The sequence below is a fragment of the Candoia aspera genome, chromosome 2, assembly GCF_035149785.1.
Source record: "Candoia aspera isolate rCanAsp1 chromosome 2, rCanAsp1.hap2, whole genome shotgun sequence".
Taxonomy (NCBI): domain Eukaryota; kingdom Metazoa; phylum Chordata; class Lepidosauria; order Squamata; family Boidae; genus Candoia; species Candoia aspera.
In genome coordinates, this window is record NC_086154.1 from 105597714 (window position 1) to 105612979 (window position 15266).

At 42.5% G+C, this 15266-nt stretch overlaps 1 protein-coding gene across 2 annotated transcripts; it reads right to left on the minus strand.

Moving 5' to 3' along the window:
- Positions 1–10716: 10716 nt before the first annotated feature.
- Positions 10717–14782, minus strand: LOC134492333 (urotensin-2 receptor-like). Of its 2 annotated transcripts, none has more exons than XM_063296509.1 (2): positions 14572–14782; positions 10717–12086 (listed from the first exon to the last, which is right to left on the minus strand). In XM_063296509.1, the coding sequence occupies exon 2, from the start codon at positions 11926–11928 to the stop codon at positions 10801–10803; it is 1128 nt and encodes a 375-aa protein (XP_063152579.1). In that variant the 5' UTR covers positions 11929–12086; positions 14572–14782; the 3' UTR covers positions 10717–10800. The 2 variants fall into 2 exon arrangements, with proteins under 2 accessions (XP_063152579.1, XP_063152578.1); XM_063296508.1 differs by having other exon boundaries at positions 14567–14782.
- Between the last annotated feature and the right edge of the window lie 484 nt (positions 14783–15266).

Sequence of the window (15266 nt, forward strand, 5' to 3'; positions counted from 1 at the left end):
GGCGAGACGTAAAAGCATACGTAGCGTCCTGCCCAACGTGCGCTAGGGCCAAACGGGCACCAGGCAAACCCGCAGGGCTATTACAACGGGTGGCAGAACCCTCCCGCCCATGGGAGGAAATCTCTATGGATTTTATAGTGGACCTCCCACCCAGCCAGAAGAAAACGGCCATTTGGGTGGTGAAGGATTACTTCTCAAAGCAGGCCCACTTCATCCCCTGCATGTCGGTCCCATCCGCACAACAACTAGCCAAACTCTTCCTCATCCACGTGTACAGGCTACACGGATGTCCCGCACGTGTGGTGACCGACAGGGGCACACAGTTCACCTCCAAATTCTGGCGGGCCTTCCTAAAGCTGACGGGGACCCAACAGGCCCTATCCACTTCCTGGCACCCCCAGACAGACGGAGCCACAGAGGTCCTCAATGCCACCTTAGAGCAATTCATACGCTCATATACTAACTATCACCAAGACGACTGGGCGGAACTGCTCCCGTTCGCCGAAGTCGCATACAACAACGCCGTCCACACGAGCACGGGGAAAACTCCGTTCGAGGTAGTCTCAGGGCGCGACTTCGTCCCCATACCGGAGCTACCTCAACCCCCGGAACCCCAGGTGGACGCTAGCGACTGGGGACGGAAGATCGCGGAATCATGGCCAATAATCATGGCGGCGCTGAAGGATGCACAGGCGGCCTACAAAGAGCAGGCCGACAAGCACCGGCGCCAACAACCGACGTTCCAAGCGGGGGATATGGTCTACCTATCCACCAAATTCCTAAAGTCACCCCAACCCTCGAAAAAACTGGGGCCTAAGTACATCGGGCCGTTCCGAGTCACGCAAATAGTGAACCCGGTAGCAATACGCTTGGACCTGCCACACAACCTACGGACACTCCACCCGGTGTTCCACACCAGCCTCCTGAAACCGGCAACCACCTCTCGATGGCACCCAAGCACGCCACAGCCCTCACCGGTGATGATCGACGGGCAACATCACTTTGAGATAAGGGACATACTCGACTCCCGCAAGCAACGAGGAACTCTACACTATTTGGTCAGGTGGAAATACTTCCCCCACCTGGAATGGGTGGCGGCGCACAACGTTAACGCGCCTGACCTGACCCGGGCATTTCACCGGGCATACCCCGACAAGCCACAACCAAGGTTAGCAAGCCGTCCCCTGCAAACCCCCCCCCCCGCGGGCCCCCCCCGCCTACCGTGCCCCAAGGGAAAGGGCCCCCCCAAGCCCGCAACTTGGGTGGACCTCCCCCCCCCGGGACTCACTCCCCCCACCCCGGGCCCACGAGGCAGTGACAAGCGTTCGCCAGCACCCTCCCCCCGCCCCCGGCCACGGGGGAGCGGCAAGCAAGTCAACAGGGCAACCTGGGGGCAATGCCCAGGAGCACAAATAACAAAGGCGACGCACTTTAAATAAAAAAGAAGGGCCCTACCTGGAGCTGATAAGCACCCGACCAGCCACGCCTCTCTCCTCGCCGAACTGAGCCAAACAAACAGGGTGTGGCTGGAGCATGCGCACGCCAGGGCGTGACCCGGGCATGCGCACTAAGGACACACCCTGGGAAGGCACGTGGTAGAGGGAGGAGCAAAGGGAGGGGCGACAACTACTCCGGCGGGAATTTCAAAAAAAAAAAAAAAGTGCCGTTTGACAGCTCCACCGAGAAAAAGGAAAAAACCAGAAAACCGGGGGGGAGCACTATTCAGACAGGGGGCAGTATGTCATGAGTGCCGTTGAGCTGAAGCCATCAGCGCAACGGCACACATGACAATAGCAAGGAAACAGGAGAAGGGGCTCAAGATAAGTAGCCATCAACTCACAACGACTAACGGCCAACAAACAATAGCTAAATGGATCATGGAGCACACCCAAGCCATCAGCGCTAATACAACGGAGATCGCCCAGCTGACAGCAATCACCGGATGAATAGAAAACCTGATGATGGGCGATCCCGGAATGCCAGCGGGGCCTCGCAACCCCTCACCCACCGGCAGGGCAACGTATTGGACAAAGGAGGGTGACGTGACCGCGAGTGAGGGGGGCGCTGACCGGCGCGGGGTATTTAAACCCCGCACCGGCGCGCTCCTGTCACTCTCAGCTTTTTTTCCCGACGCTGTACCTGCGCTGTGAATAAACCAGAGCCTGATCCACCGAACCAGTGTCTGAGCATTATTCAACGGTAGGCAGCGCATGACACCTTCCCGCCGAAGCGGTACCTATTGATCTACTCACATTTGCATGTTTTCGAACTGCTAGGTGAGCAGGAGCTGGGACTAGTATTCCAGAGATCAGAAGAAAACTGTCCCAAGGTCTTCTTTCCAAATAGGGAGTAAAATTGTAGTAATGTCCAGATTTTGATTAATTGGAATCTGCTGGTCAGAATCCAGCATATTGTTTGTCAAATAGTATAAAAAGAGAGAGGAAAAGAAACAAGCTGTTCATTCAGCTCCTCATTCACCTTTCTCTCCAACAACAATGTACGCTAGCTCCTAACATTTTTCCATTAACTTTGATCAGTGGAGAGCATGGCCAGCTATCAGCAGTGTTTATATCTGCACCTAGAGGAAATTACCTTATAGAGTTTGCTATTTTAATTATTTTGCTGTTTAGTTTCAATTCTTTAAATTTTTAAACTTATAGCTAAGCCTCAAAGAAGACTTTGTGATGGGAAAAAGAAAAATCAAAGAGAGATCTTACAACAATATCTGAATGAATCAAAGATCAAGATTGTTAGAAGTAAAAGGAAGGAATATAAAGTTGGTTTGTTTGATCAAGGTTAAAATATGTTTTTATAAAGCCCTGGTAACCCTTTACAGACTTTTTGCTGACATCAGAACTGAAAAGTTGATGATTTATGGATTTGCATATAGATAAGGGATGGGTTATGGGAAGAAGAGATATTTGTAACCTTAAGGGGGTGAAGAATTATCAAATTTGTTTTCACTTGTTATGATGAAGATCGGAAGTCACTTCTTTACATATTTCTTTTTCTTTTTTTTGTACTTTTTATTCTTTCTATTTCTTCTTTTTCTGAGTTTAGTTTGTATTTGCTTTTACTATTGTAACTAAAATCTTTAATTAAAATTATGAAAAAAAAGAAAGAAAAATTGTTGGGTTGTTGCAAAGCTTCTCTTTAACAATTTTAAGAATCAGTTACCAATAACATCTTTATGGAGAAGCAGACAATTTTCAGGTCTGGTTATTCAGTCATGGAGAACTGTTCATCCTACCACTGGTTAAATATGGGTACTATCTACTGTATCTGTGTAAGGTCAGCTTTTTGCAGCATCATGAACTTGAAGTTTGCATTTGGTATGTTGAAATAGGTAAAACCAGAATTCTACATTGTAGTACAAACTTGAACCATCACTTTCAAGTTTGCAGTCAGTGATATCTTTATAGCAGTACTCATATGAAGATTACTTCTATGTTTTAGGAATACTTATTTTAAAGCAAATTTACACTACGGAGTACAGAAGATGACTGTGATGAGATATACAGGATCCATTGCCTAAGCAAAAGGGGCAGAAGCATTTTTAAGTCCACAACAAAATACTATTCAGAAGTAGCCCAGATAGATACCTCCCTGATCCATATATGAGTATAAGAAGTGGGAGTAGGTACAGCACAATCAGACCTGCAAGATTCTGTTATTACAGCCATCCTCAATAAGTTGATTTCTTGGTCTGGTCTAACTAGTGGCACTGACAATTATTCCTGTAATTTGGGATATGCAGTAGAGATATATTCTTGCCCCTCCAATTTGGCTATATATATCTTAAAAAATATTGTGAAGTTTGTGCAAATGTTTTACCCTGTTATTGAAAAATGAATTTACTTAGGCAGATAACATTTTAATATTCTCCAGTGAATGAGATTAGGAAGGCTGATAGCAGCTCAGTGAATATTTTGTAAAAATACAGTCTATTTTAATTACGATAAAACAAAGGTGAGTTCCTTTGGAACAGCAATCAAGAAAAAAACATATAAATGTTTGTAGGTCTTATTTTCCAGCACAGGGAATTGAAATAATAATCTGAATGCTACTAAGTTGTAGATTGAGTTATAAGCCTAGCCATTCTGAGTTCTGAAGATCCTGCAGAGCAAATAGGTCATGTCTCCTCATTTAAAAAACCTTACATTTTTTTTCTCTTTAAAACATCTTACAATTAAAAAAAAATCCAGTTTTTTGCCATTCATAGTTCCTTGTGCTGCAGACACCCAAGAGTACAGTACTACAGATCTTCTGTTTGGTGGTGGTTATTTTTTTTTTTCTAGAAGGATGCAGTGACTGTAAGATTCAGAAAACAGTCTACTTCCCTCAGACCAAGTCAGAGACTTCAGCTTGGTCTGAAATAGAATCATGCCTCCCACTGGCTAACAAGAAGACAACTAGGCCTGCACAAAATAGTCCTGATTCATTCTGAATTGAATATTGTGGAGCCCTTAATGCTCTCTGTGCTTGGAGACATTTCATTACCCAATTAGGTAACATCATCAGTGCACTGAATCAGAACAATTATGATGTTACCTGGAAACGTCTACAAGCAAACAATCAAGCTCAGAGAGAAGCAAGGAATCCACAGTTCAACCCTGAGCTACAGATATTCATTGGAATTGGATATTATTGGGTCTGAGTTTGTCATTTTTGAGGCCAAACTGATTCAGTATGAGCTAATTTGAAGATCTCTTTGCAGGAAAAATATCTATAGGCTATAATGGGAAAACATCAAATGGCCGCCACCTCCTCCTCCTCCTCCTCCTCCTGGCTAAAGTAAGGGATAAAAATAGCAAAGATGATAGACCTTTTAGATGATATTATCCCTGTCTTATTCCAGCTAGATACCTTCAACAGTTTCACCAGAATAGATTTTTGAAATATTCCACCTGAATTTCTTGAGGCATGGAGAGCAGAAGTGAGGAAAAGACAGCACAAAGGCCTTCAAACTGTGTAGTAAAGAGCCTATAAAGAAGTGGAGCTGAACTAATGCAGAAATTGTTCTACTCAAAAATAAAAAAAATCAAAACCTGTTTGAAAAGTAAAGTCTTCCTTTTCCCCTGGATTTCTGGGATATCAGGCTTGGCACAGCATTGACTTGCCCCTGTATGTAGTTGAGTTTTGTTGCTGCTCCTCACTGGGGAGTGTAGGATGCCAGAAGGGGTAGCTGGCAAGCTTGAACAGGCAGAACTTGGTTGCTTTTAGCCCACCCAAACTCCACTTTGCCTCTTAAACCATAGATTTTAGGAACAAATAGCTCAATTTTCTCAATATTGGGATTTGGCTGAATCAATGCATATGTCTTATTTTTCTTACATTTTTGAGGGTCTTTTAACAAAGTCTTAATTCTCTTCTGTGGCTTTGTTAACATGTTTACAAATGCACATGCCTTTAATAGAGGTGTGTTGCACACACCACAAATCATGTTGTATATTTCAGATAAATGGTGTCATTAGGTAATTGATAAAGTCATGAAGAAATAAGCTTGGATTACTTTTAAGTTAGATTAGTATTCTAGAGCCAGACAGAGAAATATTCCTGACAAAAATAATAGAAATTGGAAGTTGAGAATTTGAGTTCACCAAATAAGGAATGTTGGAAGGAGGGGCCTAGAAAGTTGAAGACTTGGGACCCTTGACAGAGACCGCCAGAGCAATTTCAATATAGTCCAAGTGGACATGTGGATCTTGTTTTAGAGAAGGGGAAGGACAAAAGACATCCTTTTCTAGTTGGCTTTGCATAATTAAGAACTGGCTTTTGATCGCCAGTACAAAAGAAAAAGTATTCAACCTGGTTGCATCAACAATTTTGAAAAGCAGTAACTCCAGGAACGACCAAAAGACCTACTATGTTACCAAATGGTTCGACATACTAGGTAATGAGAGGACACTGAACGGCTGTCTAAGCCATTATTAGGAGGCCCAGATCCAAGCAGTGATGTTGCAAGGAAGGAATGTGTAATAGAGAGCTTTACATCCAACTAATCTAAGAAAAATGTTTTAAAAACCACACCTAGGGAACTGAAGAGAAGATGGAAAGGAAGGGAAGCTAGTTAACAGGGTATAGGATTGCACTTGGCTCAAGACCCAGAAAACCCTTGGCTCTCAGTGTCACCACTGAATGTCTAATGAGTATAGCTTTGTGGTAGAATGAAGCAATTCATGAAATTGTAATTTGTGTTAGAGCAACAAAGGATTTAAAAGCCCTGAAGCTGTTTGTTTCCTTCAAATGGAATAATTTAATGCAATGAGTTCACTTGGGATGATTTCATAACAAAAAAGTGTTAGCTGTTGATTTAATTAAAATATCATTTCTCCCACAGCTTTTGTTCTATGTGTTAAAGGTAGTTTTATGCAAGTGAAAGCCATTGCAGCTCAGCAAAAGCACAGGAGCAGCCCCTCCATTACTGAGAGTCAAGCAGAGCTGCCACTGTATTTGGCAGTTTTGAGGAAGTGCAGTGTTGTGAGAGACCACTAGGCTCATGTTCTCCTGTTGAGCATGGCTCTAGCAGTCTCTCAAAACTTCACAAGTCTGCTGAACGTCATGGCAGCCCCACTGCAGTGCCTAGTTATAATAAGAGGATGGTGTGTTTCCCAAGCCCATTGGTCCCTGGGAAGATACAACTTAGAGATAAGATAAGGATAGCTGGGGCATGTAAGCAAAAATCCTTCTGTCTTTTTTTCCCCTTGGAAACCAATGCAGTGCTGGTTGTGGGTGAAGGGAGCTGAACTCCAGTACATCCAAAGGTTTCATTTTAATTGTTAATAATGGCTAGCTGCAAGGAGACTCAGCTTCTCTTTGTGTACCTGAGCACCTAAGCTGCAAAACTGTTGAATGGCATTTCAATTGCACGTTGCATATGCTTAAATAGGCAATACTTCATCCTACCAATTCATTAATGTCTTTGCCCTCTCATCTAAGCTATCAGAGTCAGAATCTTCCAGTGAACATTCAGGTCAGATCAGCCAGGATGTTACTTTCAACAGAGGGACTTAAAAGATTATTTGTGCTAACTCTTTTAAATGTCAGCCTGTGTCCTTTGTGGCAAGCATCACAAGAAGTTAAATGGATTGGTTATCAACAGGGTTTGAAGGGGATCAGACTGGGAAAGGCTAATGATGAACCATCACAAAGACATCAGATATTGGACAGCAAACTCTGCCCTGTTTCTGCCTCCTTGGTATGATTGATGGACTGCTGAGATTTAGAAGTGCGGATGGGCAGCATGGCCAGATGGTTAAACTGATCACTTTGCTTCATATACCCTGCAGACACTTAATCAGGACCACCCTGATTCTGCAATGAACCACAACAAGGGCAATAAAGGCAGGATAGGGATCCATCACTAATGGGACAGCAAATTTTATCTGGGTGTATTTTTTTTTGCTGAATCAAGAAAGGATGGACAGCACTGTGGGAAAAGTCTTTCTGACTGTTAGAATAGGATTCCTCCAATTTGATGGGCCAGCCTAAAATGACAACCTGGTTTTGTTTTATTTTAATTTACTAAATTCCCCCAGAGTAGAGATCCAGAAGTTCAGGATTTGGGGAAGGATATTTTCCATCCAGAAAAGACTCGTATTTGTTGCTCAGATGGACCTTCCCGCTCCTTTCTCAGCCAGCTTCCATTATCTATGCCAGCAGGCAAGAACACACATACTTCTGCACTATTTTTTTTCCTAATTGGTGCATAAGCCAATTAATCTCTTTTGTATGTTTTTTCTCCTTAGCTTTCCACTATCACTACATCTACCAACCTGAAGCTCACAACCAACATTTTCCCTCAAGCAAAATTACATAAAGATGCCCTCAAGTCAGACTCAATTCCTGATGACTTCATTCTTGCAGTGTTATTGGCAGTCTTACAAAAGGAGACTTTGGTTGCTTTCTTCTTGGAGGGATCTAAATTGATCTCCAGTCTTGGAATCCCTAGGTGGTCCCTACTCAAGTGCTAACTAGAGTTGGCCCTGCTTTGTTCCGAGACCAACCAGTCTTGGTGAGGTGCTGCCAACTGTGGATGCCTTTGCCTTAGGAGTTGTTCTTCTCAAGCCAATCTCAGCCTGCCTGCCTGCCTTCCCTCCTCTCCTCTCTCATAAACTGTGCTAATCTTAGTTTTGCTCCTAACTGTTCTTTTTTCTATAATTCCTTGATTTAGAAAAACATCATTCTGAATTAATTCCTTCAACTCACCCTTTTCCAAAGTTGGAAACCTTTACCAAAAATGCTGTAGATGTAGTTTTCTAACTGAACCCTCTCACAAATGCAAACATTATTTCTATTGGAACTTGCCTTTTTAAAATATTTCTTGAATTAAACTAACATTCTTGGCTTAATGTGTGGTTCTAATTCCCTGATGTATGTTTTTAAATTGCTTTAGTTCTTCTTCAATAAACAATGCATTATTTTTCAGAATTGTGGCTGTGGTCTTTTGGGTATCAGATTTTTCCTTATTTTTCTTTTTGTTGGACACCACAATATCCTTCATGTTTATGTTCAGTTTACATATATGTAATAAGTATGTATGAATATAAATTAGCATTCTTTGTATCTTACCATTGGGAGGAGCTGGATAGCTCTCAGATGCTGTAAGAAAATAATGGGCTTCTTCTGTTACAGTGCTGTGCAAATCTTTCAAAAAAGAAGCTTTGCAATGTGTGGGAATGTATACAAAGCCCCGGTTTAAATGATGAAAGCAGCTGCATCTTTGACTAGCTTCACACGGCTGCTTTAGACTCTCCTTCAAGCTTTCTCCTCGTGTGTGCATGCACAGCAACATCAGTTTGCTTCTGAACTTGACAGTGAAAGAGGTAATAGAAGTTTAATGGGGACCAGCATCTTTTTCAAAGAATTTGTGCATCCTTATTATATTATGCTTGCTTAAGCCACTTGTTATGGTTGGCTAGAGGTTCTCTACCTACTTGTAATGGGATAACCTTTTCCCCCAAATCGTATAAAGTTGAAAACCAGCAAATGCACCTCTTGCCATATGACCAGAAGATTCTCAAGGTTTTCTAGTGCCTGGAGAAAAACCTAGAAAACGATGATTCCGTGCCATATTGGAGATGACTGCTATTCCTAAGACGAGAGTACCTACATTTTCTGCAAAGTGAAAAAAAATGGCCTGGATATGCATTGACATGCAGAACCTGGCAAGGTGAGGGTGTTGGAAACAAACTCCCCCCCCAAAAAAAGTCACACCAAGCACACTTTCAGTAAAGTGAGAAAGCATTGTAGTAATGCCACAACTCCAAAATGCCACAATTCAGTGGCAGCATTACTGCAGATTTCTTAGAAAACTGATTTTTTTTTGCATATTGATGCAAAATCACAGGACAAGAACACAAATATTGATTTGTTTATGGCAGTGTTTCTTAAAGTGTGGTCTCCCAAGATCCTCTCAGGGGTCCTCCAAAACAAAATTATTTGCCTGATATTGAAGATATTTGCAAACATTTAAAACAATGACACTCTTCTCATTTTTTTATTTGTTAAAAAAAAGTTTTTTTTAATTATCAATATTTTATTTATGTTAATAGCTAATGGGTTTAATATTGTCATTTTTACATGATTAAATAAATAGATCTTCTATGAATGCATTGATTTTAATTTTTAATATGGCAAATATTGATAAATATAACCTGCACAAACAAAGGCTCTTTTGGAGTCCTCCATAACTTTTAAAAGTAGGGTCCTGAGAGCAAAACATTTAAGAAACACTATTTATGGCTGATGACAACATCATGGGTTCCCTTGTAAAATGTTTCTACACAGAATATGCTGGATCCCACAAACTTTCTTCTCAAAGAAAGGAACTGGGTTTACCTCATGGATTTTTACACAGATGCTTGTTACTGAAACTTTCTGTCCAGCCAAGAAGCATAGCTCTTAAGGAACAACCTGTTTTAATTCTGTTTATGTTAACCAACAAATACTATGCAGCAGCTGTCATAGCTGCAAAGACGCCATATTATATTTCCTTTTAATATGTCTGACTTGTTTTCATTGAACAATCTTTATTTCTTGCTTTATTTCTTATGTCATTTATAATACTGCCATATAATATTTGATTCTAGAGCTGGGCATGTTTCAAAAACCCTTTGAAGAGTTACTATTCCTTAAAGTAATCCCTGGGAGGGGAGAGGAAGTTTCTGTGTGGGGAAAAAGAAAAAAAAAACAGAAGGCGGGCTGCTTTAAAATTCATATTAACTTTAGGGTTAATAAAGCAGGTCCAAATTACTTATTTGGAATCATTTTTGAAGCATAGAGGGTCCTACCTGATATGATCAGTTAAGAATGTGCTAGGAGTGAAATGCAAACAGATTTGAATGTGTAAGTGTGCATAAAGTGGTTTTAGCTATCAATCCTGAGAAATTTGCTGGATAACATGTGCCCAAGGCTTATGTCCCCAAATCTGAATTTAGCTTATATGAATTCAGTAGAAAGCCAAACATTTCCCTCAAATTCAATTTCCATAAAGGTGTCATCTGCTCTCAAGCTCACACAAATTAACACGTTTTTTATTCATTTATCTTATCTTCCAAATAACTGCTCGAGTGATTATAGTTCACAATATGAATAATAAAATCTCAAGCAAAACTTACAGTGACATGTCATGGATTGTATGAAATACGTACTTTTTTTTCTGATTTACTATGATGACAAATAACATCAACACTCTAAAACCAGGATGTACCTCTTTTACAGTCCCTCCCTTTCAAATGTTATGCTTTCTTACTTCTTCTGACTTTGATGATATTTGATTTTGGAAATGTGCTTCTTTCATCATGGGCTATTACTTCCCCCTGGAATGGGTGGAAGCATAAAAGTCTCCGTATAATGCTGGCTGGTTGTTGACAAAGATCTCCCAGAAATCCTTTGAAATCTGTTCCTTCTTTGGAAGTAGCTGCGGCTGCTGTGAAAGGAATGCTGCCTGTTCCGCAAATACTCTTTGTAGTTCTTGGTCAGCAGGGTGTAGAGGAAAGGGTTGATGCAACTGTTGCTGTAGGTCAGGCAGGTGGTCAGGTAGTTGATGTTCCTTGTGGCCTTTGGAGACACGGGAAGAGGCTCGTAGTACTGGAAGAGCAGCTGCCAGATCCAGAAAGGCAAGAAACAGGCCCAGAAGACCAGCACAATCGTGAAGATTAAGTAGAGCACTTTTTGGTTGGGGAGCCGTTTGGTCTCTTTCAAGGAGGTTGTCTGGGACACCCAGTAGGTTCTGGCCAGCCTAATGTAGAGGTACCCAATGATGACCCCAGGGCCAACAATGCTGGTGCAGAAGAGGATGGTGATGTAGATCTTGTAGGACAGTTTGCTCCAGGTGGGGAGGCAGATATTCTTTTCCCCTTGCACCAGCTGGATCATGATCAGCATTGGCAGGGTGAGAAGCAGAGATGCAACCCAGATAACGAGGGCAATGGCCTTCCGATAACTCTTTGACCTCTTCACGGTGTCCAAAGGCTTCAGCACTGCAAAGTACCTCTCTGTGCTCATCGCCATCAAGGTGAAAATGCTGGCGTGCATGGTGAGGAAATCCAAGCTGAAAAGGATCCGGCAACCTGAATCTCCAAAGTACCATTCCTGGATGAAATAAGTCCCCACAATGAAAGGAATGGTGAGAAGGTAGAGCAGGTCTGCTAGGGCCAAGTTGATGATGTAGATGTACATGGAGGCAGAGTATTTCATATAGTGGCACATCACGACCAAGGTGTAGACATTGCCTGTCACCCCGATTATGCACATAAGAGAGAGGATGGTCCCAATGGTGCAGGTGGCCACGATGTCCTCCACAGAGGTGGCAGTGAAGGCCTCACCCCATGTGTTGTTGGAAGAAATATTGGGGTTGCTTCTGAGTGGGCTGCCACCCTCTGTGTTTGTGGCCACCCTGACAGTGGAGGAGACGGGGCCTTCCATTCTCTTAAAGGGTCCAACTCTACATGCCTTGAGCAATCAGCAGCAGGCAGTATCTGACTCTTCAAAGAGAAGGAGGAACGGAAGGAAGCACTGCTGAGCCGAGATTAATTTCTGCTGAAATGTCAGAAGCACCTGTGATCTTCAGCCTTGTATTTATTCTAGAGAAAGGGCAGAAAAAACACTGTAAGGCAGAATAATATAATGCTGTAGCTTCCATGTTTCTCAGGCTTGTTGACAGGGGAACTGCTAGATGGGTGGCTTTTCTTTTTTTGGGGGGATAGGGTATTTGGCTGCTTCCACATTTGCTTCCTTTTAACTTAGTGTTAGTCCAGATCTAGCCATCCAGCTATCTGTAATAAGGAAAAGGGACAGGTGTGCTATCTAGTTGTTCTAAAATATTTTCCCAGTAGGACCAGGGCCGCAACTAGAGGGGGAGGGCAAGCGGGGCATGTGCCCCAGGTGCCATGCTGGGGGGGGTGCCAAAATGGGCGTGGAATCCATGTTTGCCCCGGATGACACAGACCCTAGTTGCGGGCCTGAGTAGGACCACTGTTCTACATCTATGTAGCTGGAATGAACAAGTCTAATAATATATCTAGACACTTACAGCCATCATTATGTTTCACTAAAATAAACCTAAATGGCCTTTTGTAAACATTAACTCAGTTCAGTAGTGAATTAACTGTGAATACGATCAGGGCTGCAACTGGGGGGGGGGGGGAGCAAGCGGGGCATGTGCCCCGGGTGCCGCGCTGGGGGGTGCCAAAATAAGCGCTGGGGGGGGTGTGCAAGAATAGGCGTGGAATCCAAGTTTGCCCTGGGTGACACAGACCCTAGTTGCATGCCTGAATACAATTTCTTGGTAGACAAATATATAACTATATAGGGTACTATTCTAGTTTTCCCAGGTCTCACTATTGGCATTACACTGCTAGAATCATCCACACCATTCTGACCTGACCATGCAACTTCTTCCTTATAACCCTTCTTTTGCTTTCTCTTTTGGATCCTGCAAAAGCTTTTTGTCCTTTCCTTCAAAATCTCCCATGGCCTTGTTCTTACCTCTTTCAGCCATCTAAACATTTCCTGCTCCTTGCTGTGACTCCTCAACTTTTCCCTTACTGCTTGATAAGTCGACTGTCCTTTAGGATTCTTTCATGTGACCACCTCTCCTTTTCAAAACCCACTTTTTCAGGGTATTCTTTAAATTGTTCTATAGTCTAGTATGTAGCTATATCAGAATATGTATAATGGAAGGGTTTTTCTTCTGCTTATTGATTCCTCAGTTTCCCTCTTCCCTCCATTTCCCTAGATCTATTTTAGAGTGTAAGTTCCTTGGGTAACGGGGTTTGTCATATCTGCTCCTTATAAAACGCTATATACATTGACAGCACATTATAAATACCAGCAATTCATAGTATCTGCATGGTATGAGATATGACATGCCTGGTGCTATCTATTGTTATCTTTAAAGCAATTCAAACTGTATAAAAATCAGTAGTTACCATGTTTAAAATCCATATGCCACTTAGCGCTGCTGCAGTAGCATTGGGGCACAATTGCAGTTTGCTCTTTATCAGCCCTTAGTAGTGACCTTCCATAAATGTGTTTGGCCTTTCAAAGCCAACTGACTTAGAGCACATTTTGTGATAGTAAATTCAGTCCAATTATGATAATCTGCCTGGAGCTCATTTGAATAATTTGTCACCTTGAGACCTGAAAGCTTCAGCATAAAGGGTCCAAGTGAGTCATGAAATTCATTGGCTTTTAATCTCGCTCAGCCTAGCCTACCTCACAGGATTCATTTATCTGCTGTATGATCTCCATGCAAATTTGCAAGGACTATAAAAGCTACCTTGCAAATGCTGATTTACACAAACCCACACACACACACACGCAAGGAAGACAAGATATTCCTTATCAGACAACTGAGTAATATAAATAAATAAATAAATAAAGGGGGATGGTGGTGTGGCAATACTGTAGCATTTATTCCCAAAGCAATACTTTAATTGATAAATAAATAAATACTAATTTCAGAGGGGAGATTTTGCTCAGGCTAAGTTATGGAGGAAATAATTAACTCCTTTGTCAGGCCTGACAGTTCTCAGCCTGCCAGTAAGTTCTGCTCTATTTGCCTTTCAAACAACAGCAGCAATCACAGCCTCAGCCCCCTGCACATTAAATGTATTTAAGTTTATAACTCCTTTGACCTCAAGCTCCTGCAAAGTATTATAGGACTGGTTTTCTGCCAAAACTATGCTACATCTACCATATCACTTGATCTCTGCTCAGTTTGGAAAGAGATTAAAAAGACCCAAGTGACAATTCACCTCCCCCCCAAAGACAGCAGGATGACTCCGCTGTGCTGAACTGATTTTACAACTGAATCAATTTGTCAAATCAAATTTTCAGCATGCCCAGGGTGATCTAAAGAAACACCCCAACCAACACTGACTATAGCTTAGCTTTACATTTTGCATTAATCCAAGTACATCACAATTTTTTCAAGCTGCTCAGAAAGGACTTATCTTTCATCTCAGGCAGGCAGTCAGGTAAACCATCCACATTGCAGGGAGTTACCAAATAAGGGGAGAAAACAGCAAATAAAGTAAACATATAAAATCTAGATTCAAACCTGACTTCAGTGAAATCCAGCTGCTGAGGTTTCTTCTTGGGCAATAAAATAAAATAAAGGGGGGAAAAAAAACAGCAGACTTGGCTGGAATATGACTAAGGGGTCTTCGCAGACAGAAAGCAGCAGCATGAGACCCAAATGCTTAAGGCATTTGGAATGGGTGTGCGAAAAAGAGACAGGGAGAGCCAAGTATGTTTGAAATCTGTGCCTTCCCAATCCTCACATTCACTCGTGCTTGCTATTTATGCTGCTCGATGACGCTCAGCATTGTGGAACTGCCTTTGCACAGTGCTAGGTAGGGTTACTTTGAAGAGAGCAAGATTTCAAAAATCGGAGACAGCCCTCCGCTGCTGAGTTCTTGCTGGCCCAAGAGAGGGCGAGTCATAGAACAGAGCCGGGCTACCTCCTCCTCTCCAGAAGCAGCTGAGGAGCCCCGCTTCTGCTCATTTCCCTAAACTGTGCCTGAGAGTCTCTCCATTCTCAACAGACCCTTGGGAACAAAAACAGGGTTACTGGAGGGGGCTTAGGGTTAATTTACCAACAAAGGTAGTGGTATTGAGCTTAACCCCCCCAAACAGCTGAGTTTTATATAGGTTAGAAGACTTATGGCGTACTCTTGCTGTGGGGATATTATAATGGATCCATCATTTTGGTGTTGAAAAACAGTTCTCTGACTTGTTCAGATCCCTGTGTACTCCCT